The sequence below is a fragment of the Akebia trifoliata genome, chromosome 13 (assembly GCF_017979445.1).
Source record: "Akebia trifoliata isolate Shusen 1 chromosome 13, ASM1797944v1, whole genome shotgun sequence".
In the NCBI taxonomy this organism is placed as follows: Eukaryota; Viridiplantae; Streptophyta; class Magnoliopsida; order Ranunculales; family Lardizabalaceae; genus Akebia; species Akebia trifoliata.
In genome coordinates, this window is record NC_141387.1 from 5,024,556 (window position 1) to 5,051,948 (window position 27,393).

General features: G+C 34.0%; 2 protein-coding genes across 2 annotated transcripts; one reads left to right on the forward strand and one right to left on the reverse strand.

The window, feature by feature from the left end:
* Positions 1–4,881: 4,881 nt before the first annotated feature.
* Positions 4,882–14,930, reverse strand: LOC147387472 (F-box/LRR-repeat protein At3g26922-like). Its single transcript, XM_086421313.1, has 4 exons — positions 14,720–14,930; positions 6,291–7,445; positions 5,881–6,042; positions 4,882–5,370 (listed from the first exon to the last, which is right to left on the reverse strand). Exons 2-4 carry the CDS (start codon positions 7,290–7,292, stop codon positions 5,086–5,088), a joined length of 1,449 nt encoding a protein of 482 aa, XP_086277439.1. The 5' UTR covers positions 7,293–7,445; positions 14,720–14,930; the 3' UTR covers positions 4,882–5,085.
* An 8,486-nt stretch (positions 14,931–23,416) lies between these two features.
* On the forward strand, positions 23,417–25,584 carry LOC147387473 (F-box/LRR-repeat protein At3g26922-like). The gene is made up of 4 exons (XM_086421173.1): positions 23,417–24,506; positions 24,633–24,806; positions 24,947–25,081; positions 25,250–25,584. Exons 1-4 carry the CDS (start codon positions 23,583–23,585, stop codon positions 25,535–25,537), a joined length of 1,521 nt encoding a protein of 506 aa, XP_086277299.1. The 5' UTR covers positions 23,417–23,582; the 3' UTR covers positions 25,538–25,584.
* Positions 25,585–27,393: the final 1,809 nt, after the last annotated feature.

The window sequence follows — 27,393 nt, forward strand, 5'->3', positions numbered from 1 at the left end:
AAATCATTTTTTATGGGGTTAGAAGTTTTGGAATAAGCTGATTTTTGGTGAGGATGATCTCCTCACCATAGAGATCATCCTCACCAAAAATCAGCCTATTCCAAAGCTTCTAACCTATGTAGGACAAAACACGTTTGGTAAAGTGTAGGGTGATGAATGGGACCCATATATATATAGGGAAGAGAACAATAACCAAACTCCTAGCCAACATTCTAGACAAAAAGTTGTCTTATTTGGCTAAAATGTTTCAAAATTGAATGATTTTTTCTGAGAATGATCTCTATAGTCGGTAGATCATCCTTACAAAAAATCAACCAATTTTAAAACTTCTAACCTCATGAAAAGTGGTTACATATTTGACTCAACTATTTACCATATTTGGCGTGAGAGGAATAGACGAATTTTCAAGGAAAAATAAGTAAATGTGTAGTAGATCAGCCAAATGATTATGGCTGATGTGTGTAGAAAGCTTGAAGGAATAAAAACGTCTAAATATGTTGTTATTCAGTTGGTCCAGATATGGGGTTGCAATGGAATGCCGGTTGTTAAGGAGGATAGAGTGGTTCGATGCAAACCTCCTCCAATGCACGTGATAAAACTGAACACTTATGGGTCATTATCAGATAATGGTGTTGGAATTTAGCAAGGAATAGTAGTAGTGAATTGCTTACCGCTGGTTTTGGTCCTTCAATGCATACAAATATTGTATCTATAGAGCTGAAGGCAATTCTTCATGGATTGAATCACTTGAAGATGAGAGGTTACTTGGATGTAATTGTAAATTCGGATTCACTAATTGCAATCCAAGGGATTGAGGAAGAATGGAATACGCCGTGGAGAGTTATAAATATAGTCAAAGAGATCAAAGATGCTATGCGTGCCTTCAATTCTGTTGAGTTGGAGTTTTCATGGAGAGAATCAAACAAAGTAGCTGATTGGTAAGCTAGGAGGGGTGTGCCTCATGATATTTTAAATTTCATTGATTCTTCGAACGCTCCTATGGAGTCGTATAATATCCCCTTGGAGGATTTGAATGTTTGTTTTTTTCGGTATTAGCCTGTTTTTTTAATATATTAGGGTGGGGTCCTTTATAGCATCAACTTATCGATAAAAAAAAAAAAAAAAAAAACCAACGGTAAAAATTGACCGTTCATGATTCTTCATCTTATAAACTAGGGCTAAAAATTTCAGAACTTGCTGATGTTTTATAAGGATGATTTTCTCATCATAAAGATTATCCTTACAAAAAATCGTCTCATTCCAAAAATTTTAGCCCATATAAGACAAAATTTTTGTCTAGGATTTTGTCAAAAGAATGCCACCCATATATATATATATATATATGGAGTGGTTCGGCGGCCCTAACATTTGCCAAGTTTTATTCCAAGTTTTCTTGGTTATTAGATTTTACCAGATCCGACGGTGCACAGAATGTTACGGTTTTAAAGTAAAAACATTCTGTTTTACAAATGCCCCCCTGCTCAAGTTTCCTTTTTATATTAAATCCCTCTTCTTAACTCCACCAATTTTCTCATTGTAAACAGAGTTATAGAATCAAAAGAAAACCAACGTCATCGTCATCGTTGTCTCTCTCTCTCTCTCAACAAAGATGGTCTCTTGATATTTAAACTGTGAGCTCAAGTCCCATAAGTTGATCTATTGAGGTTTCAATCCCATTCAGCTCATAACCTAAAAGATAACATTAATTCTGCTGTAGAAGGCACAATGAGACACCCATGGTTGCTCACCTCCAATGGAAGGGAGGAGTACTCAGGGGTAAGGGCACTTTAGAAGGGATAAGAATTTCTTTGAATCCATATAGTTGAGCTACAAACTGGCTCGTGAAGAGAAAAATAAATAAATAAATTCTAAATCTTTTTGTCATCACTTTGGTTGGTCCTGTCAAATAACATCAAAGATTCAACATGTTGATGAATATGAGTTCTACATCAAAATATTGGGCAAATTTCAATGACTATTTGGTCCATTATTTATAGACAAGAAAAATGGGTATGGATCATCATGGCATTTGCTGCTACTTGTGCATACGCAATAAATATACATCTACCTTTTGTGTTGAAACGTTATCCCTGAGTATAAACATATTTGCAAACATTTTAAAATTTGCTTATTTTAGAGATGTTAGTTTGTTTGTATATTATCATCTTATCAATGGTTTCAATAATTTAGGAGCTCAGATAAGAGCCTGGGTAAATCAAATCTGCAAATTCCAAAACTTCCAAAAATTTAGAATGGAAGTTTGGGAAAATTGGATCATATTCTAAGATTGTGGTTAAGGTGTCGAATGGAAGTGCATTTGCTTGGGCAATCGATCACATCATGTGTAAAAGCTTTAAGATTCTTCAAGGAGTTCAATGTGACATTCAGCATGTTTTTAGGGAACAAAATGGCGTTGCAGTTGCATTTGTATTCCATGTGTCCACATTCTCATCCTCTTTTGTAGAAAGTCATCTTTTCTTGGCGCTCATAATTCTTTCTTGGGGTCTTTCTATCATAAAAACAATCTCATTTTGGGGTACACCCTTTTTTATCTTTTATATGTAATATCCTTTTTTTGCTTATTAAAAAAAATTACAAATTTACAAAATTAAAAATTAAAAACTAAAAGCTTCAAACGAGAAAAATCAAGGATAGTTGGTAAGATTTAAAGGCAAAAGGCATTTAGGTCATTTTATTTGACCCAAGGAGGTGTTTCGTTTGGATTCTAGAATCAGATTATTGCTCATAATTAGATTCTATAGAATCCAATACATTATCTGTTTCAAATTATCCACTTAATCTTTTCATAATCAAAATCCAAAAACAGTTCTCTGGTACATATAATAATAATAATAACAACAATAATAATAACAAAAACAGTAGTACTAATTATTATTTTTTAATAATAATAGCAACAACAACAACGATAAATGATGGTAAATGTTCAGCACCAAACATTTTAGCAAAACATTTTTCAAAACTTGGGTTAGAAGTGTTGGAATGGGCTGATTTTTGGTGAGGAAGATCTCTACGGTGAGGAGATCATCATCACCAAAAATCAGCCCATTCCAAAACTTCTAACCCTATCAAAAATGGTTTACAAAAAATGGACGGTCCACGATTTTTCAACTTGTAAACATGGGGCTAGAAGTTTTGGAATGGGCTCATTTTTAGTGAGGATGATCTCCTCACCATAGAGATCATCCTTACCAAAAATCAGCAAATTCCAAAACTTCTAACCCATGTAGGACAAAAATGGTTGGCTAAAATGTTGGCCAAAATGTTTGGTGCTGAATGGGACCCATATATGATATAACAATGCATAACATCATAGTTATTTGAGTAATTTCGTCATGCCCCTTAAACATATAATTTCTCTTGAAAACTAATAGAAAATGACCTAAAAGTTGTCTCTTTCAATTTCTTTTTAAAAACCCTTGAATTTTTCTCTCAAAGTCCATTGTTTTCAATATCTAGAATAGACATTTTCTCTCATTTTCAACCTCAAGATTGCAATCTGATAATTATCTTTTTCCCATAAGATCAATTTTCAGAAATAATGATAGTCAAATGAGATTTTGGATTTTAAAATCAGTTTTTATAATTTGATTTTGACAATCTAGAATTAAAATCAGTAGTCAAGTTCTATATACTAACCCAACCAAATGCCCCCTAAGAAAAAAATTGACCTAAAGGCCTTCTTCTTCAACCTCTTGCCAAAATCCTTTAATCTCCCATCCCGACACAAATTCATTTCCTTCAAATTCTAGAGTAAAATTTTGCACCTCATCTTCGTCCTCAAGATTCTATCTCCTTCAATCTTCAAACCTCAAGAAAAAAAGATTGATTTTTGAAGTAGTAGCAGAAGAAGATAATGTTTCAAAAAGAATTGTCAAGGACTTTTAGCAAGAAAAGTATGTGACCGGAGATTGACATGGTTTTGAGATAAAAATCAAAGGTTTTTGAATAAAATTAGAAGAAAAGGACATTTATTAGGGAGTGGCCCAATTTATGTGAATATATTGAGAATGTCATGTGGCATCCTACTAGAAAACAAATAACAAATCCACAACCACCAGGATTTGCCCTCCAATTGGAAATAGAAAGTTATATCTAGGATGGTGCTTCATATACACTAATCACTTAATAATTTATTGACCAATTGAACTTTTATCTTGGGATCTATAGCTATGAAGGCAAGTTTTTACTGCGGTGTCTTACATATTAATAAACTTTAAACTCATCCCTGCCCGATGTAGAGTAAATGAACTATCTAGAAAAATCCCATATATCATGTAGGTTTAAGTCTACTTTGCATTTCTTTTGGTAAAGCTGGGGTGTTAACGTGCCCCATCCTAATATTAAGAACAATTATACCTAGTTGCAAGATACATCATCAAGCAAAATTCCTGCCAATTGATCACCTTCAAAGACTGAACCATAATACATTATTTGGTGGAAAATGATTAAAGATTTATATTATTGATTAGCCATTGGATTCAAGCATTTTACGTCAGTAACATCAACCAATCTATGGGCTTATATTTGTAAAACCCATGACGATAAATTATTGAAACCACTGCCTGGATATCATCGATCACATCAGACTGAATTTTTGTATGGGTCTCAAAAAATGGGGAAATAGCATTCTTCAACCGTTGGGCTTAGATACCGTGCCCATGTGCTACCCCATGTTGTAGTAGTACTAGGATAATCTCAATGCACCCTACTTGCATGTTGGAAGCACTTTTAGACCCTTACAAGCACTTCCTGATTTACCAAATGATCAAAATTTTCGAAGGTGATTCCTAGAGAAAGATTAAATAAGTTCTTCTATGTAATTAGCATATCTCGAAAATCTGTATGTTTTGTCATATAATAACATATGCAAGTACTAATAGTACTTATCTGCAACCAGTAATTGAGAAATATCACAAAGATTAAATGACGAAATAATAAGCTCCACCACAAAATTAAGCATGAGTTCACAATCCTCACCAAAATTAGCTATCAAATACTAGAGTCATCACCGGGAATTGAATAATAGGTCAACTACCTTTCGATCTGATGCTGAATGAAGTGAGATTAGATGAGCAAGATTGCGATACTTGAAGAGGCTCGGGGATATGTTATTAACTGATCAGCAAATTTGATTAGCCTTTTCTTTCTACCGGCATCCTGCTGCTCTGAAGTACAAATAACTATCTTCTCCAGTACGGTTGCGTTTTTCAACAAAAACTTCAGAAACTCAAGTGCATCATGACATAGCTTGAGATCTTGGATCTCAATGGATTTAAGGTGATACAACTTGCATTGCTGTGGCCAGCCTTGTTCCGAAACTTCCCCAATGTTTCCTAAATCGATTTTCATCTAGGAAACAACAGTTCAAAACAACAGTTCAAACAATGTAACTTAAAAGGCTTCCAAGCCGATTAATGATGTAACAAGTGAAACAAAAGTAAAAAAAAAAGAAAAAAAGAAAACAGAAAAAGAAAAGAAATGCTTGATGCATGATTCACTCATCCCAACATGCTACATATATCAGATGCCATGAGCAACATTAATTCGAGATAATGTTCAAAATTGGAAGATAAAAAGGCATATATATTCTTTCATGTAGGCAGTTTAATCTGTAAATTAATGGCATAAAAGTATCATAAGATGAAAAAAAATAGATAAAAATAAAAATATTTAAAATGAAAGAAAGGCTTGATGCATGATTCACTCATACTAGCATGCTACACTGGATGCCATGAGTAACATTTCTAGATAATGGAATTAAAAGATAAAAAGGTATATTCATGTAGGCAGTTTAGTCTGTAAATTATTGGTCATAAAAGTATCATAAGGTGATATTAAGACTAGGTGTTTGATTATTACCTGAGTCACTTCCAAGGCAAGAGTTTCTACATTTGGGGAGTTCTCGAGTAAGTATGCTGTTGCACAGATGCAATCCTTGGAAAGACATGCTTTCAGCTTCAAATGCCTTAATTTGCAAAATGTAGGCAGACTTCTTAATATAGCAGGGAAGCTTGATACAACCTTGACAATTGAAAAGAAAAATAATAGAAACCTATTCAGATAAAGTGGTACTCAAAAGTCACAGCTTACAAATATTAACTTGTGATATACAACAAATCTTCTAAGTGATAATCTAGATTATTTATTGCATTTATCATGAAATTTCACCAAGTGATCTATACTTGAACAAGTTAGTTTTTGGCCTAGAAGGTCCCTTATTGTAGCTTTTGACATTAATTAAATTTTAAAAAAATTGAAAACAATCATACCTCAAGCATATAATCTGACATTAATGTTAGAGATTCTGCATTATAGAGCCCTCTCGTACTTTGTATTACAGAATGAGCATACTCTTCCATCTGACTTGACGTAATCTCCATAATATCTTCGTCTATATCAGAGTTATATTCTACCCCCAATCTGATATCAACGTTGGCATCGACTAGAGCAGATAGGTTATCCAGAAAATATGTAGTTTCCTTGCAATCTCTACATCTGAATGTTATGAGATTTGGAGCATAAACCTTGATTTTATGGTTGAGTGAACCAAAGTATTCCTCATAATAGGCTTCTATTACAAGATGCTGAAGGCGAGGGGCTGAAATAACGAGCTCCTTTAGTTGGTAAAGTTCGCAATTTTCGAGGATCAAAGTTTCGAGACATGGACAGCTCGATATGAGTTCATTGACTAACTTGTTATCCATTAAAGTAAGTGACTTGAGATGTAACAATTTGATGTGCGGTAAACAAAGTGGATGAGTTAGGCTGAGAATGGAGTCCGGCGGCGATGTTCCCAAATTCAACTTTATTACTTCAGCTCGATTACAGTTGAAGAGGGCTTGGGGCAAGAAAGGGATTGAAATTTCTGGAGTGATTTGGAGATCTAGCTCTTTCACATTAAGCAATATTGCCATCCGGACCCATGAATCGAATTTATTTAAGGTGCAATGACTGCCACAGAAGAGACGTAACTTCTGTATGTCGCAGATGGCATGCTTGAGAAGTACATGGTCCACAAAATGCATAAAATCGTACTTTTTTTCAGTCTCATCTCCGTGATCTTCGTTTCTCCTTTCACGCAAAGGAAATAGACTGTGGTCGAAGTTCAGAATGGGAACATGACTCCAACGATATCTCCACTTTGTCGATAATATGCTTGTTTGAACCACGAATTTCATGTCCAGGAATGAGAAGATGTGATGGAGAATTGCTTCGGGTAAATCACTGATAATGTCTCTTTCAAATTTAAGCTTCTTTTTGGTGCGTGCCATTATTGTTTGGTGAACCAAAAAGGTAGAGAGAGTAGTAGTAGTTCCTTGGCAATTTGTTGAAAGGGATCAGATCACCGAGGTGTTCCTGATACTTCTTCTTGGCATACAATGGGTCGAAAAGAGTTGAGCTAAGCCGATCGAGTAGAGTGAATCCTGTGGAGATGAAGTAAATTGTAATGCATGTTTTGATGCATGAAAGCATAAAATCTTCATGCCTACTAAAGGTAAATGAAAATGTAGAAATATGCATAGTTCAAATTAAAATGGGCAAGCAAGATCCAGCATGGTCCAACCCGTATAACGTAGACACAAAACTGACGTACAGGTTTAAAATGGAAAGGAAAAATATTGGAAAAAATAGTAAAGAAATAAGAGAATTTTTTTTTTTTTTTTTTAAGATTTAATTGTAATTGTGAAAAAAAATGTTTATTATATTTTTGGTAGTCATAGAATTTTATGCTCCATAAACATTTGGCAGCTTGATTGTGTGTTTGGGTGCTACATGGATATGCAGCCCGTATATGTATATAAAATAATATGTTTCCATGCAGTATTATTACATTTTATTTTGCTAAAAACATCTGACCATCAAATTATATTTTGAAAAAAAAAACATAATATTGAAGAAATTAAAAATCATAACATCAAGATATTACTGTCAAGATTTTTCCCTCGTTATTATACATTTTATGGTGCTGAAAACATCTGACCATCAATGTATCTTTTGGAAAAATAAAATAAATAAATGAACATAATATTGAAAAAATAAAAAATCATAACATCAATGTATTATCATCAAATCCCACATTAAATAATATTTATGAACCAAAACCCAAATTGCCACAAAACTTAACAGCCTAAGAAAAAGATATCCTTAGAGAGCTATTGAATTTTTGAGGTACAACCAGTGACTTCAAACTGATCACATGACTCCTTGAAACCATAGACGACCCTAAGAGACTTACATGAAATCACCTAAATGCTCTCACCTTCAACCTTAGAAAAAAAGACACCTTGATTTTTCTCCAAAAATCCATTATCTTCATACTCATAAAGGATTTTTTTTTCCAACCTAGTCTTCATTTTTTTCTTTTGATTGGTAAGCTGGAAACGAATTCCTAGTGTTTTTTTAGTTAACGGTTTGGCAGTAATAATTCAATCGACCAGATTCGAGATTGGTCCTTCTCCAATTATTTCTCATTCAAAAACTTAACTTACAAAATATTATTTAAAGGTAGAACATATATAACTACTGTGAAAATCTAAGGTCAATTTATTCTCTTGATAATCTAATTTTTCAAATACAATAACCCCAATGAGGGTTTATATAGAAAATATAAGAAATCCTAACAGATGGGATTAGATGACCGTAATAAGCATCTAATCTTAACTAATCTTATCCTAATCTCTAATATGATATGGTGTATCGCTGTGCACCATATTATGTAGCATCTATCCTATTACTCTAACAACTACTTCCTATATTTTCTCGGTTATTTTGGATGTACCCCCTATTAAATTGGTCATATTAGGTTTATCCCCTTGCAAAGCGCAACAATAGGTTTATCCCCCTCAACTGTAGGTGAACGTTGTTTTCTCTTGATGATTTAACTATGAAATTTTGATTTGACCAATTTTTGAATTTTTTTTTTCTCCAAATTTTTATTTGTTAATTTAAGTATTTGAAGAGCATTTAAAAAAAATAAAGTAAATCACCATTAAATCATCAAGAAAATGAATTGTTGACTTATGATTGGGGGGGGGGCAATTTTTTCTTATTTGAGTTATCTAATAAAATCTCACAGGGTCCTAAAATTCATATGATGATCACAACTGTGGATAAATTAAAAATATATCATATCTAATATGCTAGATTATAGGGATTACTCTCCATGTGTAAATAGGAGCCCTAACATTCCCCTTTCCTTGGAGTCACACTTGACCTAAGAACTATCAATGATCAATACTTGTAATGGTTCCTTTGAACCTTCTTATTTATCATGGAAATGATCATTTGATCATCTCGCTCAAAACCGTCCAAACTAGCTAAATGGGATTTTGCAATGATACTTCATTGCCACATTTCATCATAAAGAAGTTTGGGGTTTGGAGAAGGGAAGGCAACCAGCTTACCCTGCTCTAGCATGGAACAAAATTGCCAAACCAAAAGCAGAATGGGATTTAGATATTCGTTGGCTTGCAGATATTCACAAAATTGGATTGCTTAAATTGTGTTGAAATTCATGTTAGAAAAAAAAATCTATGGTTTGAATTCCTAAAAGGTTCATACAAATAAGGTCAACAAGGGGAAGTTCTATCATCTGAAAATTATGTTGAAGATGTTTCCTATTGCTTTAAACCATTATAAATTTATGATTGGAAATGGGAATTCAATTTCTCTTATTAATCACAAATGGAGAGTTGGTAGGGCTTTGTTGGTGATATTCAATAATATCTCTCAAGACTTTGTTATAGGAGATGGTCGGATCAATGGGACATTTGACCTTCATAAAAGCATAGAATGTTTTGGAGTGGATGTGACCGATTTTACTAGCAACATTAATGTGGAAAGAGGATCTTCAGATAAAGCAAAATGGAAGCCAACCTCAAGTGGTGGTTTTGCCTCTAAATCAGAACGAAATTGTTTGTGTAATCGTGGGATCACCCTTAGAAAATTATATCTGGTTAGGAAAACTAAATGTCCTACAAAATACAAAATTTTGGATGGAAATTCTTGCATTTCAACTGCTCGACTGAGATTATTAGAAAGTGATTTTGCCTCATGATGCGCCTTATGATGTTGTGCTGGAGAAAACATCACTCATTTATTTTTTGAGTATAAGCCTCCTCAAGATGTTTGGTCACCCTTTTGTAAAAACTGTTGTAAGTTAAACCTAATTTGTAAATATATGAATTTTCAAGGGTAATTTTGGTATAAAGGACTATAAAGGTATATTTGAAAATTAAAATGAGAAGAAAGTTCAAGAAGAGAAGAATATGTAGAAAGTAGAAGAGTCAAATATGTGTAAAATCTTCTAGTACTAGTTGGGAATGTTAGAAACTCATTAAATGGGAAGATAAGTGTCTACAAAGGTCCTCGAGTGCTTATATATATACCCTTTGGGACCTCCTTTTGGTATAATTAAAATTCAAAATGTTGCGTACCTCAACATTAGGGACAAAGGTTATGGAAGTGGCATTGACTGGTTTCAGGATTTCACCTTCCATGAAAAAATTGAACACTGCTGCTAATAGGTGATTCTTGAAGATGTCCCAACACTTGAGATCAAGAACCCATCCGAACCTGCAGTTCCATGGGCATTCATACCTTGGAAGGCCTGTAACACCTCCTTCTCAGAAGGGGGAGCACAAATTTTTCTGAGATGTGGTGACTTTGCATCTTAAACCTTCCAACAAGTTTTCGTATGAAGACCTTTGGCCAAAATTGAGAAGGGTCTCAAATTCATGGACCGCCACTCTACCAATAGCTTTTGGACCTTCAAGAGCTCTATCATCAACTGTCATGATTCTTCTATTGGGTTTCTTATCACTCGAATCTTGGCCGATAGATGAAATTTTTTTTGTATTCCTATCCCCTTTTTTGTATTCTAGAAAGATTCCTCATTGTTTGCCCAGCTAGAATACTCTACCTTGGCTTTTTGACACTCCATATAGAGATTTTGGTCCCAACCTTGAGGGGCTAGTAAATTTTCATATTCTTGAACTTTATTTCCTTCTTCTTTCAGCTTAATTTGGATATGACCCACAACATCCTTGTTCCAAGCTTTTAGTACAATTTTCAGTCTTTCAAGCTTTAAGAAGAATCCATACAAAGGCAACCTTTGCGCTTTGGGAGTCCAAGAATTCTCCACAATTTGAAAGAAATCATCTCTGTCAGTTCAGAAATCCAAGAATCTAAACTGTCTAGGCCTAGTTATAGATTTAAAGAGCTGAACATGAAGCAAATAGTGATCAGAAGACAATTTAGGAAGGTGAGAAACAAAAGGTGACCCCAACTCTGAGACCTAGGTGGAGGAAACTAAGGCTCTATCCAGTCTTCCCCAAATATGATTCCTCCCTTGCCGATTAGTACACCATGTAAATTTATTCCTAGAAAATCCAGCATCCACTAAGCTAAGATCACCAACCAAATCTCCCAGGTCCTCCATTGAATCTTGATTTGGATACCTCCCACCTTTTTTTTCATCAGGATGTAAAACGGTGTTGAGATCCCCCACAAGCATTAAATTTTTTTGTTTCAGCGTGGATGACTTGATCTTCTTAGAAAACAATCCATCCATATTTAAGGAGTTCAAGGAACAATACTTCGAGAATTTGAAATGATAGACGTTGGCTTCATGTCGTACTTCCTTGGTACAAAAGTGAAGCAAATGAATGAATCCATTTTATCAATCAAGAACGTCATGCAAAGGAGATTTTTAAGAAATTCAATATAGAGGATTGCACGCCAACACACCCGTGGAGTGTGGTCTCAAGTTGTCCAAGTATGATGAAAAAGAAGAGTAGGATGCCACAATATTCAAGAGTCTAGTTGGAAGTTTTGCGATATTTGACATGCACAAGACCATATATTCTCTCCGAAGAGGGACTAGTGAGTTGATACTTGAAAGAGCCTAAGTCATCTCATTTGAAGGTGGACAAAAGAATTCTTCCATGCATAAAGGTACGATAAATCATGGTTTATTCTATTCATCATCTAAAAATTTTGTGTTGATACATGAAAAAGCCAAAGGCATCTCATTTGAAGACGACCAAAAGAATTCTTCCATGCATCAAACGTACGAGAAATCGTGGTTTATTCTAGTCATCATGTAAATTTTTTTAGCTTGTTGGCTTCACGAATAGCAATTTGAGAGGATATTTAGATGATAGAAAGAGCACTTTCGATTTTGTTTTTTACTTGGGAGATACTGCTTTCACATGATTGTGAAAGAAACAATCAATGCTTACTCTTTCTACTTGTGATGTTGAATATGTTGCCATCTCAAAGAATTTCAATTGCATCAAGAGGAGCCTACAAAGATATGCATCAATAAAAAATTCACTATTGCTTTGGCAAAATATCCCACCTACCATGAAAGGAGCAAGCAAATTTACACTTGTTTCCACTCCTTCCAAGAACATGTGAAGAACAAGGAGATTGAGCTAATTTTTGTCAGGTCACAAGACCAAGTAGTCGATAATTTCACGAAGCCTCCTCAAGATCGATATTTTCAACTACTTAAAGAATATGCTCAGGTAGGTTGATGGAAGAAATATCGGTTTAAAGGAGTGTTGTAAGTTAAATGTCTATACAGAACAGTGTTCAGTGAATGTCTAGTATGACTATAATGATAAACTTGCCTCTATTTCTCAAGAAACGAGAGTGTTCCATGATGTTTTAATTCTGCCCATTTTAACCCAAACATGTCTAGTGGGGGATAAAATGATCCTCCCTTCTTTCAGACTTGTAAAATGAAGGGTTGTCCCTTCTCTTACATGTAATTTTTCTTTTCTTAATATGCAATCTCACTTCAAAACCTCAATGAAAGATTGAAAATGAAGTATACGGAGTAGTAAATGTCTACACAGAGTCTCTTTCGCAAATAAGGCTATGATGGATTTGTGTTTACAAGTTGTAGATGATTGTGAAGAAATTTTGAAGTTCGAGAGGAGGAATCGATGTTTCATTCTAAAGTTGACTAGACAATCTGCTCTGGGCAACTACACATGTGCATTGCACTTGTGATCGAGTTGGGGTACACCATGATTATTCGATAGTGTGTGTAGCTGGCGATTCAACCCAGTTGTACAAATAGAGGTCTCTAGGGATCTAAAACCAAGGAAAGAAAAGAATGATTGTTCTTGTTCTGATCCGTGGATGTAGGCACACTGCTGAACCACATAAATCCTTTTTTTTTTTCATGTGTGTTTTTTTTGTTCTCTATACTATTTTGTTGTCTGACAGAGAGTGTAGAAACTAGAAGAGACAAATTCGTGTAGAATCTTCTAGGAGTGGTTGAGAAGGTTAGAAACTCATTGAATGAGAAGATAAGTGACTAAAAAGGTTCCCAAGTGCCTATACGAATTTCCCCACTTTATTTCATTTTCTTCCACTTTGTGAGTGGGTGTTAAATTATTGTAATACAACAACATAGGTATCCCTCCCCTTGACATGAAAATGTTTCCTTTATCATTGCTAGTTGGCTATTGCACCATCTCTATGCTTTTTTTGTTTCTCTAGTTACGTTCAACATTAACTGCAACAAAAGAATTTCCACACCCACCAATCACTTTATGAAAAAGCTTAATCAATGGCCAGGGGACACTAAAGCGGCATTGAAAGAGCAAATCGTTAGAGGGACTTGTTGGCAAATTCTTCCTTGTATATTACTAGGGGAGGTTTGGCTTTCTAGAAACCAAGCCATTTTCGAAGAGGCTATTCTTTCGGAGAAAATGGTGATTAGGTGGATTGAAAATCTAGTTCAAGAATCATTGAATTCCATAGTAATCCGGCTAGGGTAACTAAGTTGTTCGCTCTGGAGGTATGGACAAGACTGAATCATGTATTTTAAAGATTAACATTGATAGATCTAGTTTGGGTAATCTCATCTAATAGGAGTGGGTCGTATCATTATTATAGTTCAAGAAGGTGGGTTAGTCAGAGCTTGTAACATCTTCATTGGCCATTCATCAAACAACATGGCTGAATTTAAAGTTTTATTTCAAGGGCCTTGTTTGTTTTCTCTCGATGGTAATTGAATCTCAATTGAATCATATTCTAATATTGTGGTAAAGGCATTGAATGGAAGTAGATTTCCTTGGGCAATCGATCACACTGTGTGTAAAAGCTTGAAGATTCTTCAAGGAGTTCAATGTGACATTCAGCATGTTTTTAGGGAACGAAATGGTGTTACGGATGCATCTGTGTTCCATGTTTTGGGGTACACCCCGTTTATCTTTTATATGTATAACATTCTTTTTTTCTTATTAAATAGTTAAAACATTAAAAATTAAAAGGTTCTAAGGAGAAAAAAGAAGGATATTTGGTCAAGGAGACTCCTATCTAGAATACTGAGATCAAGGCCTACGTCTAAATCACGCAACATAAAAGGGCAGTTAAACCCCCAAATTCAAAAAAGCAAAATAAACAAAGAAAAGATGCTTCAAGGAACGTAGATGACTTGCTTCACGTATATATAGAAAGAGAAAAACTTTCCTTACTAACTTAGTAAGATTCAAATCTTACTAAGGGTTGTTGAGCTTAAATGGATTGCCGAATTGACAATATATCCAACATCACAACCCTTTAGATTTCATGAGATCAACAATCTTCAGTAAAATCATATTAAGTTAGTAAAGCTAGACTTACATTACAATAACAAAGTAAAAAATATATAGATAAAATAATTGTCAAGAACACTTGCCTTGATGGAATTCACGGTAAAATGTGTATTTCCAAGCCCGGCTATTATTGATTCTCCAGACCTTTGGCCGCCAGAAACCCTAAAACTTTCTTGAAGAAACTGTGTTTATAAGGACTTAAAAAGAAATAGTAAGAGAGGTATGAAACAAGAGATCTTCATAGCCATTTAATTGAGATTTGGGACAAGTACAAATTGAATATGAAACAAGAGATCTTCATAGCCATTTAATTTGGGGTTTATTGTACTTATGGAACTATTGTTTTTTGAAGGAAGGGAGCTCTATTCGAGAGATCTCTCGAAGTTTAATTTGGGATCTATCTCATAAATGATAGATCTCGCATCAATAAATAGAAGACTCCACTTGAGATTATATAGGATCTCTCACATATCTATTTAAATTATTTATATGAGAGATTATACGTTTTGGCTAAGCAAGGGGATGACCGTTGCATTCGTGTACATTTGCGTGTGATTAGTGTGTTTTAATGCTCTAGAAACTCATAAAAAGGAGTCTCTTCTCTCATTGTCCACAATATCTATGTCCAACGACGCTAATGGTAGGGATAAGATCAACATTTTACCATTTCGCATTCTTCATCGCATCCAACTGATTTTGTGGTTCATGCTAGCTTCTTATCGAGAAGGAGATATTTCTGGACTTCAATGCACAATCTAGACTTCGACCAGAAAGCGTTACATAAAAATATTGGATCAGCCCAACAAAGTCAATTAAAGATTGACTTACTGAATTTGTAGATCGTACTTACTTTTTGAGACATTTCGAACATCAAGAAATTCCATGTAATTAAACTGTTGTTATTATAGCTGTGATTTCTCTCATGTGGATGCATGGTTTCATTATGCGATGAGGCATAATGCTCAAGAGCTTGATCTGATGTTGATAAATACCTTTGAGTTGCCTCACTAATTACCTGTTTCACTGTAAATCTTTGAGAATCTTGAAGTTTATTTTGACGTCTAGAACTCTTAACCTATTTTCTTTGGAGAGTTTTCACTAGCTAGCATGAGATCTTACCCCTAGAAAGAATCAAATTTGTTGAAGACAGAACCAGGAATTTGATTTCTTATTGTTTCCCTTTACTTACAAATTTGATTCTTCGACGTTGTTCAGAGTTAAAAATCTTAATATTTCTTCAAAATTCTTGAGAGGCTGAGCCTAATGTTCTCTATCAATGATAAGGGTGATATGTTGGTATAAATTTCTGCTCCAAATCTACAATTACTAGAATGGAAGGGGGACATTTCTCTAGAGTACCCGGCATCTCAATTGGAAGTCCACATTGACTTCTTGGACGAGCACGATACCATTAACAAGTGAAACTATTTATTATTAAGATTGATTTCCTAAGAAAATTTATTCATTATCAAACAGTTCACATCAAAGTAAATCTTGATTTTGGAATAAAAAGGGCTCCCTTCGACCCTAGCTTACCAACAATTAAAAATAAAACTATATATAATTGAAGCCAAAAAAATCATTTCCAATACATAGATCATAACAAGAGTTGCTCACGACTTTAAAAAAATAAAAAAATAAAAAAAAATAGGAAGAAATGAACTTACAGATGAATATACTCTAGCAGATGAGTTCCTACAATTCTTAGTTTAAAATATTTGGATTAGGATGGGGAACTGGATTTTTATAGGGTTATGATTTTTTTGGAAAGAATAAAAGGAAACTTTTCTGAGTTTGATTGATGAGAGAGAAGTCTGTGGGCCAACACATCATGAAGCTTTATTTTGATGTTGTCTTTGTTCAAATATGTTGATGTTTTTCCTATTAAAATGTGAGATTTCAATCCGGTTTTGTAGATCGATGTTCCGTAGTTGATTCATGGCCATTGATTGTATTTATTTTTAATAATGATTATATAATTGGTCAAACCATATTTTTTTCTACGTTAATACCATAGATTATTGGCATTGTATCAAACTTCTGTGCTACTGAGGGAGCTGTAACTGTAATTACAGTCCAAAGTGAACATCTGTCCGCGGCTTGTCATAGATTTTTTCAAGATTATTTAGATATCCTCCCCACATTTTAAAAAATATTATAGATTACCCCGTGTTTGAAACTTGTGACATTCCTCCCTTGACCTCAGTCTTCCAAATAGACTAATAGAAAAAGACCCAAACACGGTCATCTTCAAACTCTACAAACCCTGGATTTTTCACCCCGAAATCAGTCATCTTCAGGCTCTTTGACTTTCATTTTGTATTTTCATAAATCCACTCAACCTTGTCCTCATCAATTCATCATTCTTTACCTGGAATTAACCTCTTGCAGAAAATTCTGAATATTTCTATAAAAAATTCAGTGGATCATTTTCTATTCACCAAAAATTCAATTTATTTTCTTAATTTCCAAAACTAGTCATCTTGCTTTCAACCTCTACTGTAAATTAACTTTAATCTAATCATATCAACCTTATGTTTATTCCATCATTTTCTACCTTGTCTTAACTCGAAAACATTAGATTTTTGTACCACCAAGGTTGTACTTGGACAAAAACCCTATCTTGCCTTCAAGTTTGGAGTTGAAGTTAAAAGAGTCTCAAGGTTGAAATGGAGGTTTAAAAATTTTACCCTAACAGGTTGAAGGTAACTAGTTTTGTGAAGAAAAATTGAAGGTTTTGAGTGAGAGATTGAAGAGAAGCATTTGGGTCTCTTTTCATACCTTACTTTCAGTCAAATTAGATAGAATCGTAAGGTTAGAGATGATGATTAAAAAAATTTGAGAACTGCCATTGGCACCCCAACTTTTACTTATTACATCCTAATTTCTTAAATTATTTATCACACCCTAATTATAGATTAAAATACACACTCCAAACATTACAATGGTTTGGTTCAAATTATAATCTTAACTTTACAAAATATTATAGCACTCGATGAAACAAATTCAATAGTTGCTTACAATTATGACTAGGGTAATATAGAATTCTAAATCAAAAATAGAAATATAACAGAGAGAGAGAGAGGAGTTCTATTGGAACCCTAACTTTTACTTATTCTCAATCATTCATTTATTTTCTGGGGAATTTTAGCAACTAATTTCAAAAGATTGAACTCTTTAGCAAACAAACTCGTTTCTAACATAATGCAACAAACAAGTCGTTCTGCCACTGTGTGACCATGTCATTTTAACCAAAACTCCCTTGGCCCCATCTTTTTTTCTTTTGTCTGCACTAAACATGCACGAGTTTATTGAAACATCTGGTCTTTGTTAACATTTAAAAAAAATGAAAACAATCGAAGAACTTAGTAAAAGAGGGTTTCAATTTTCTTTTGCACTCACGTAATCTCATGTCTTCAATCGCACGTAAACTCATCATCTTTCTCTAACCCAATGAGTTTCTCTCTCTTTTTTATTTTATTTTATTGATAAGCTAGAGTTAAAGGACCCCACCCTATAAACACTACTAATGAGTGTAACTATAAGTTAAATCTTCCTCTACAATTCTCATAGTTCTTAAGGAACAATGCACATATCTTCAATAAGAAAAAAATTATCCTAATAGGATCCCAATTTCGACTAATAATCCGCCGCCCAATTTGTTTCTCTCCAAAAGAATTCAAAGGAACAACCATTAAACAATTGGACCTATTCAGAAATCTTCAGCAATGTTTCAATTTTTCAAAATCTGCACATTTATTTGCATAGAATTGTCTTCAATAGCTACCACATCAAAATGATTTTCTATCGCCTCTCGCACCTGTTTTAACACAATTTCCTTTGGAGTTATAAGGTACGCAAAAACTCTTTGATTATGTTCCTTCCAGCAATAGTAAGTCACTGCACAAAATGATGAATATAGCATTTGCGTCATCTGTTTACACATAAATTGCAGAGTCTTTATCAAGCATTGGTTCTAGATCCCAAACTTCTATTAATATATGAGTGTTTAGATCCATCGGTTCTAGATCCATTGAGTATATGGGCATCGAAAAAACAAATGGTCATTTGTCTCTTAATGGGTATAATACAAAAAGCATCGCAATACCTATTCGAATCCCCTCTTGTTGAAATTTTCAATTATAGATAATTTCTCTTGTTCAGCTAGTCAAGAAATAAAAGAAAATCTTGGAATACAGTTCTTACTCCATATAATGTTCTTCCAACCCATTGAATCTTGCCCTTCAAGTAGCGCTTCATGAGCTGATTTCGAAGTGAATTGGCTATTCAATGTTAAGCTCCAAATTATTCTATCCCTCATCAACATCTTAGGAATTGATTTGGATGATATAAGATCAACAATTAACTGTATCCGATCATTATATGGTCTTGGAAACATCCACCTTCTATCCACAATAAAATCATGAATCACCCCATTTATATGACTATCGAATTGATTAATAATTCAATTGCCAAATTTAAAAATAGTACTCCCTTCTTGTAGCTAAGGGTCTCTCCATATATGAGTGTCTTCCCCATTTCTAACTAAAAATCGGACATGCTTCCAAACAAATTCTCTCTCCCTTAAAATACCTCTCCATGCCCAAGAAGCATTATTTAGAGGTTAACATCCTCAAAATATATGTGTCCCCCACATATCTCTTCCTCATCCAATCGCCCGAAAAGATTTATTCTCCACCATTCTCCAGTACAATCTAGCCATACGAATTTTGTTTATATCTCTTAGGCATCAAATGCCAAGTCTTCCTTTTTCATATGTTTTGCACACTCTTGCTCAACTAATAAGATTGAATAGAACACACAAGAAAAGATCCACTCCACAAAAAACTATTAAGGACATTCTCTACATTTTTCAAGGCACTCACCGGAATATTGAAAGAAGCAGACCAATAGACTTGAAAAGTAGACAAAATAGATTTAATTAATTCTAGTCTTCCTGCATTGGACAACGGGATTGCTCTCCACCCCTCAACCCTTTCAGAGACTCTATCAATCAGAGGTTGACAAAGAGCATGTGATAATCTTGATGAGAATAAAGGAAGTCCCAAATATTTGATAGGTAAAGCACCTTTCAAAAATCCAAGAGTAGATAGAATAAGATTTTGATTTTTACATGAATCACTGAAAAAAAACTTGACTCTTTGTTTCATTTACTTGAAGATCCGAAATAGTGTAAAATAAATTCAGAATATCTCAAATAGATTATACTAATGTTAAATCATTGAAATTATGGGTGTTCCTAGTATTTTCTCTCTTTCTCTCTTTCTCTATTTTTGTTACATTTGAAAAAAAAAAAGGTCATTGAAATCTGAAACCCTCATTGTCTTCTTCAATTAAGGTGAACAGAAAAATTGAGGTTTGGAGGTTGAAGTTGAAAGAGTCTCAAGGTTAAAATGGAGGTTTAAAAATTTTACCCTAACAAGTTGAAGGTAACTAGTTTTGAGAAAAAAAATTAAAGATTTTTGGTGAGAGGTTGAAGAGAAAGGCATTAGGGTCTCTTTTCATCTTACTTTCAGCCAAATTGGATAGAATCGTAAGATTAGAGAAGATGATTAAAAATTTTGAGAGCTGCTATTGGCAACCCAAATTTTACTTATTATATCCTAATCTCTTAATTATTAATCACACCCTAATTAAAGATTAAAATACACACTACACACATTACAATGGTTTGGTTCAAATTATAATCTCAACTTTACAAAACATTATAACACTCGATAAAACAAATCCAGTAGCTATTTTGAATTATGTCTAGGGTAATGTAGAATTGAAAATCAAAAAATAGAAATACGGCAGAGAGAAAGAGAGAGAGAGAGAGCTTCAATTGGAAATCTAAGTTTTACTTATTCTCACTTATTCATTTATTTTCTTGGGAATTTTAGCAACTAATTGCAAAAGATTGAAATCTTTAGCAAACAAACTCGTTTCCAACATAACACAACTAACAAATCGTTTTACCACAGTGACCATGTCATTTTAATTAAAACACCCTTGGCCCAAACTTTTTTTCTTCTGTCTCCAGTAAACATGCATGAGCTTACTGAAACCTCCTGCTTTTGTTAACTTTAAAAAAGTGAAAACAATCAAAGAACTTAGTAAAAGAGGGTTTCAATTTTGTTCTGCACGCACGTAATCTCATCTCTACAATTGCACTTAAACTCATTGTCTTTCGCTAACCCAGTGAGTGTCTCTCTTTCTCTCTTTTTATTACATTTAAAAAAAAAAAAAAAAGGAACATTGAAATTTGAAATCCTCTTTGTCTTCTTCAATTAAGGTGAAATGAAACCTTTATCATCTTATTCAATTGAGAAAAACTGAAACGCTCTCTATCCCTCACATTTCTCTCTCGACAGACCAATGGCACCTGTAAACTCACCATTGTCTTTTTCAAATCGAGCTCAGGATAGTCTTTACATTTCAACAGTCTAATTAAGTTGGATGGTGAGTAATCATCCATGCATAATGTCTGTAGATATGTGAGCTTTGAAACATTTTTGAAGGTTTGAACTCATCTACATGGGTAAATGAGTTGCCACCATTTAATTAAGGGATGAATAGACACCATAAAATATTTTAAAATTTTTCTTGGCTTGTAGTGACTCACATATCTAAAGGATAAAGTTCTACCTAAAGAACTAAGGTATGGAGGTTTGGTTGAGGGACAAGAAAGGTATTAGGCACTTAGTCCCTCCAATCTCAAGATGGTTATCATTAATGGCCAATGGGGAAATAAAAAAACTTATCCTTTGGTTTCAGAAAGTAAAGGGAGTTATCGAGAAAATCAACTATAGTCTAGCTTTAGAAAAATGAAGAATTGAACTAGTGTGCAAGCTAAAAATAAAAGAGTTCTTGCTGAAATTTTTTGGGTGGGAAACCATTGGATTCCACCATTTTAGATCACAAATCTCTTTTAGAGGGTTATGTGCTCACTTGGGAGCATCTTTTGTTGGCTTAGCCTTTAGGAAGTGTCCATGAGTTAAACACTACCCTAAAAAAACTAGGGGCCTTTATTAATTATTTGTGTCCTCTTTAGAATTATTTATATGCTGGTTTAGAAAGTTAGATAATGATCTACGGAGATTATCACCTTTGACTTTTAACCTCTTTGAAAAGAAAGGTGTGGTGTGTGTATGAATGTGCTTACAAAAAGAAGACAACGTTAACTTTAAAGAGAGATTATGTTCTAGCTTTTACGCCATTGAAAATAAAGAGAAAAGATTACAACTAAGACTTTAGATTGCATGAAAAAAGAAATGAGTTAAATAATATTTATCATGATTGTAGAGCAAAGCCAATGGTTCGAGGAATGCTCCTTTGAATTTCAGTGGAGAGAAACAAATAGGGCAGTTGATTTTCTTGCAAAGTTGGGTTCCTTCAACTAATGTTCCTCAAGAACTTGTGAGAATTGTAGAGGAAGATTGAACGTGTATTTTCACTCGATAGTAGTGATTTTGCGAGGGACCCTATCAACCCCAACTTATCAATCAAAAAAAAAAAAAAAGAAGTCTACAAATCTACATTTCTTTAAAGTAGAAGCAGAAAGTAAAATTATTTGAAAGAAGAAGAAAGGGATTAGATAGAAGTGGGAGAATGGGAGAGTGGGACAGTAGGAGAGTGAGAGAGGGTAAATTAAGAAAATAGAAAATAAAGCCTTCTTCTCACCTTGGTCTTTTCTTCTTCTTCTTCTTCTTCTTCTTTTCTTTCTTTTGTTCTTGGTTTAGGCTTCTTGGTGGGTGAGATGAGATATGAGCAAAATTTTCTTAGGCTAGAAATCCAGCTTTTAGGAGAGTGTTGGATAGAATTTTAGACCAAGGCCAAGGTGGGAAGAAGACTTTTACTATTGTCACTGGCTAGCATCTCTAATATTCACCAAAATTGGAGGCATGTCTAACTCATCCTTTTTTATTTTCTTTCTAAATTCGTCGAATTGTGATGAGTAACATTAGCCTTACTAACTTAGAAAGATTTGAAGGATCATTGAGCTCACACATAGGCATCGGTGCCCTAGTGATGTAGACAGGGGCAGAGCAAGGAATTTATGTACGTGGGGGCAATAGTGACAGATTTTTTTAGAAAGCTTTTATTGCCATACCATCTATTACCGACGACACCCCAAGATGCATGCTAATTCTTTGGTGTTTATACTTCAATGGACGTGGCATTAGCGAAACTTGGAGTGACAACAGAATATCTACTTTTTAATCCGTCGTTCATATCTATCACAGTAACTCATAAATCCTTAGACATTTAAAAAATAATAATTGTGGGGGCAAGAGCCCCCAGTGTAATTCTGCCCCGGGTTACAGTGGACGAAATTCTATGAACTTAAAATTAATAATAATATAATAAAAAAAGTTAATTTTCATCATTAAATTTTAATTTTAAAATTTTGGGAGTTCTGTCGGAGTTTAGTAGATGTCCATTTTCAAAACTTCAATCAAGATCAAAAAACATATCTTTTGTAATTTATTTTTTAAGACTAAGTTTTTTTTTTTCTATGAAATAGAGGGATGTGGAGTTGAATTGCCAATTTGGTAATCCAATTGAGCTGAACAGCCCTTAGTAAGATTTGAAATCTGCCTAAGTTAGTAAGGAAAGTGTTTCCAATTGTAATTTGATCGGTTTGACTCGTTAACTCGGTTCCCTAAATAGAATAAAAAAGGATTTGATTGCCACGTCCGGAGACCAAAACCCTAAAACCGTAACGTAAAACCATTTGCCCAGACAGCTTTCCACAATTTATCTTTCCAAGTTTACAGACAACGTTCTCATCGCAGAAACGAAAGAGAGAAGGAGAAACATCAAAGTGACGATCTCTCACCATTGTTTCCCACATCTTCTTCTTCAAAGGGGCTGAGGTAACTCATCTTGATCTTCTCTATCATCATCACTCAAATCTTTTTTAAACACAATCTGCAAGAAATAATGGAAGTTATAGGCGCCAAAGCATCTAAATCAAACGATCTTTATGGAGATAGGATAAGCAGTTTACCAGACTCCATTCTTCAACACATCCTGTCTTCCTTCCCGACTGATTTCATCGTTCGAACCAGCATTTTATCCAGAAGGTGGAGATATTTCTGGACTTCATTCCCCAATCTAGACTTCGATCAGAAAGACTTATATGAAGGATGGTGGACTAGTTCTACAAATCAGAAAATCGATTTTACCGAATATGTTGATCGGGTACTTACTTTCCGAGATGCATCAAACATCCAGAAATTCCGTGTAAATTGTTGTCATCGTAGCTGTGATTTCTTGTTTGTGGATGCATGGCTCCATTATGCGACCAGGCACAATGTTCAAGAGCTTGATCTAACAGTGTTTAAAACCTTTGAGTTGCCTTGTTACATCTTTCAATGTACGTCTTTGAGAATCTTGAAGTTTAATTTGAGGTCTGGAACCCTTAAACTTCCTTCTATAGAGAGTTTTAATTCGCTCGAGACCCTATCCCTAGAAAATATTAATTTTGACGATGACAAAATTGGGGATTTGATTTCTAATTATTGCCCTATGCTAAAAAATTTGATTCTTCGATGTTTGATGATGAAAAATCTTAAGATTTCTTCAGTGAGTCTTGAGAGGTTGATCTTAATGTTTGGTTACCCATACGAGTATGAAATGACACTAAAAATTTCTGCCCCAAATCTACAATTTCTAGAATGGAAGGGTGACATCCTTAGCAAATATTCTCTAGAATACCCGGCATCTATATTGGAAGGCCACATTGAATTCTTGGACATCTACAATATGGTATATTATGGTGAGACACGGAACAACTCTCTTTATAAGCTTCTACGTGACCTAACGAACATCCGGACTCTAGTATTCAGTAGAACGTGCATTGAGGTACATGTTTTGTTGATCTTATCTGTGTCCAATCCCTCTCTTTCCTTCCTGCTTAAAGATTAACCTTTTGTTTCACTGTAGTTTGCTTGTATACGTACTTGAAGTTTTTAATTCTATCTTCTACAGCTTATATGTGGGCTTGAGGACTTCCGAAATGTTCTCTCAACCCCAATGATCAATCTGAGCTGCATGAAATTGTATATGGATCCATCCGAAATTGAGCTTCATGGATTATCTTGGTTGATAAATAGTGCTCCAAATTTGCTGAAACTGGATATTATCATTGAGCTTCATCGTCATGTTAGTATGATAAACAAATTTTATTTCCATTTTTACATATATTAATGAGTGCCATTTATTTTTTCTTTTGGTTTGGGATGGGTGGGTTATCCTGCACGTAATCACCACCTTCTCTCTCTTTTTTTTTGGTTATTTTACAGACGGTGGAAGCATATAGTGTTGACGAGCATGGTTACTTGGAACCAAAAGTCCAGCCCTTCACATCTCTGTCTATTCGTTTGGATAATGAAGAAGATATTGCCTATGCTGAACGATTGATTGCTGAAACTGGACTAGTAAGTGGTCTTTTTCCCATATATAACTGCCACTTTCCTTGCATACTTCACTATGTGAAAAAAGATGTAAATTCTATGCCAAGGTCCATTGAATTTGGCTCGTAGCATACTTGATAACAACAAGTGCATGCTATTTATTTTATTTTAATTCCCTTAAATCTTTTGTAGAAAAGGAACACATCTATATTTGATGATGATGACTTTTGGGAAGCGCACAACCTTCTCGCAACACCTCCTTTTGATCACTTAGAAGAAGTAGAGATCAGACGCTTTCCAGCATTGATGGATGATATGATACTAGTCAAATTTCTGCTCCGGAAGGCAGTTGTCTTGAAGAAGATGTCTATCTTCTTTTCGGAGAACATTCATGCGCATATGGGCAAGACATTACGAATAGAAGAAATGATTCGAGGATTCCCCAAAACCTCTTCCAATGTTACAATTTTATTCAAATAAATTCAATAGATGTCATAAATCAAAACTAAACAAATAAATTGACTAGATATTTTTGAACTGTATTTATTAAGGTCCAATTACATTTTAGCATAGTTTACTTTTTAAATTTGAAGCTGGTATTATATATATTGTTTGATTGGTATAGAGGTGTTGGTAACTAATCCATATTATTACAGTAAGTAATTGCTCCAACGTATATTTGTTATGTAGAAGCCTCTCATTTTTTTTCTTTTTAATCACAGTATCCTCACTTTAGCATAAAAAACTTATATAATTTTTCATATTATCTAATTAATAAAAAATGGTGTAGAGCTTATTTATTTATATTTGATGTTTTTTTTTAAGAAGGAATGTGAGGTGTCTCCTATAATTTCTATCCTTTTATCAACTAACTTGGCAGTCCTTCTGAATGTTTTTTTCTCTTTGTTTCTTTCTTTTTTCATTCTTCAAATGCTCATAGGTTTACATCCGTTTGTAAGTTTGCTACAGAAACTGATCCATTAGAAAGCTTTGGAGATATCTTTTCACTTTTATCCATTATTATTATTACTTTTGGTGAGCAAGCAGAGGTATATTAAAATTAAAAAAAAAACAATTACAAGGGAAAACCCCGAATCAGTCTCAGACACTTTTTGGTGATCAAAGGCAGTCAGGCTTCATCTTCAGTCAGGTTCGACGATCTGCTGACAATGGCCTAAGACAAGAGAGCTTCAGCCACAGAATTGCTCTCCCTCCAAACATGTTTGATGCTCCAGTTTATTCACTTTAAACTCTGTTTGATCTTGGCTACCCACTGATCCAATATCCATGGATATTGACCTCCATTAATGAAATTAAATATTTCTATCAAGCTATAAAAGCAAATGTAAGATCTTTTACAATTTTCAAAACAACAAATATTTCCTTTCAAGGAAATTTTTTTTTTAAGCTTCTGTACGAAGCTTTATGTAAAAATTATGCTAAAATTTACTTTTTTTTATTAGTAGGTAATAAAGCTACCCATTATAATTACTGCTCGATGAGAGACAAAAATGCAATGAAGTTCTCCATTATAACCATTTCAAATCAACTTTTCGAACTTTGAAATACTAAATTATTGCATAAAATATCTATAGTATATTAAAAAACTGGTTCCCAAGTTGTACCATGAGGTACATTGCACACACCGACAACAATATTGGCATGTGGCCAATCTCTATAGTCGACACACTTTAATTTTGAAATCAAAATAGGCAAATCTGGGATTCGGATTGTCAAATCTGAGACCAATCAAGTATCAATTACTTGATTAGGTATTATCAACACCCATAGGTCAACCATTCTCCCTCTCAAAAAATAAGATTCCAATCCAACCTCTTTTAACATCCAAAATAAAAGAAAAAAGTTCAAAAAATAATAATAAATCATTGTCGGACCGAAAACGATCCAAGATAGTTTTTCAAAAAAAAGGTTACTAAATTAGTAAGAGCCAAACTTTTTACTATAAAATGGAGTGGTTAGTGTCTATGAAGGAGGTTGCTAAGCAAGAGTTCGAAAATAAGAAGTGGTGAATATGGACACTCCATTTTTGCACTTGCCTAATTCGACAATTCGTCCCTCGGTTGGATACAAAAAAAATATTCGAATCCTATTGATATGCATCAATAAATAAATAATGAAAAATAATACAAAAAAAAAGTAGATTTTCCTAATTCCACTAAAACGTAAAAAGAATGAATAAAATATAGAAAAGAATACATAAAAAGAACTATCCTAACCTTATCAACATAAAAAAAAAACTACGTAAAATAAAAAAATAAAATAAAAAAACTCTCCTAATCCTACCTCTATGAAAAAATATAAAAAGCTTAAAAATA

Bases quoted from the DNA above. Each gene is read 5' to 3' on its own strand.
- LOC147387472 (XM_086421313.1), bottom strand. From the start codon at position 7,292: ATGGCACGCACCAAAAAGAAGCTTAAATTTGAAAGAGACATTATCAGT. The intron at 6,043-6,290 runs GTATGATTGTTT...TCAATTGTCAAG, and splicing joins TGTCAGATTATATGCTTGAG to GTTGTATCAAGCTTCCCTGC. The intron at 5,371-5,880 runs GTAATAATCAAA...GTTGTTTCCTAG, and splicing joins TTGCCTTGGAAGTGACTCAG to ATGAAAATCGATTTAGGAAA.
- LOC147387473 (XM_086421173.1), top strand. From the start codon at position 23,583: ATGGAAGTTATAGGCGCCAAAGCATCTAAATCAAACGATCTTTATGGA. The intron at 24,807-24,946 runs GTTAGTATGATA...GTTATTTTACAG, and splicing joins TCATTGAGCTTCATCGTCAT to ACGGTGGAAGCATATAGTGT. The intron at 25,082-25,249 runs GTAAGTGGTCTT...AATCTTTTGTAG, and splicing joins TGATTGCTGAAACTGGACTA to AAAAGGAACACATCTATATT.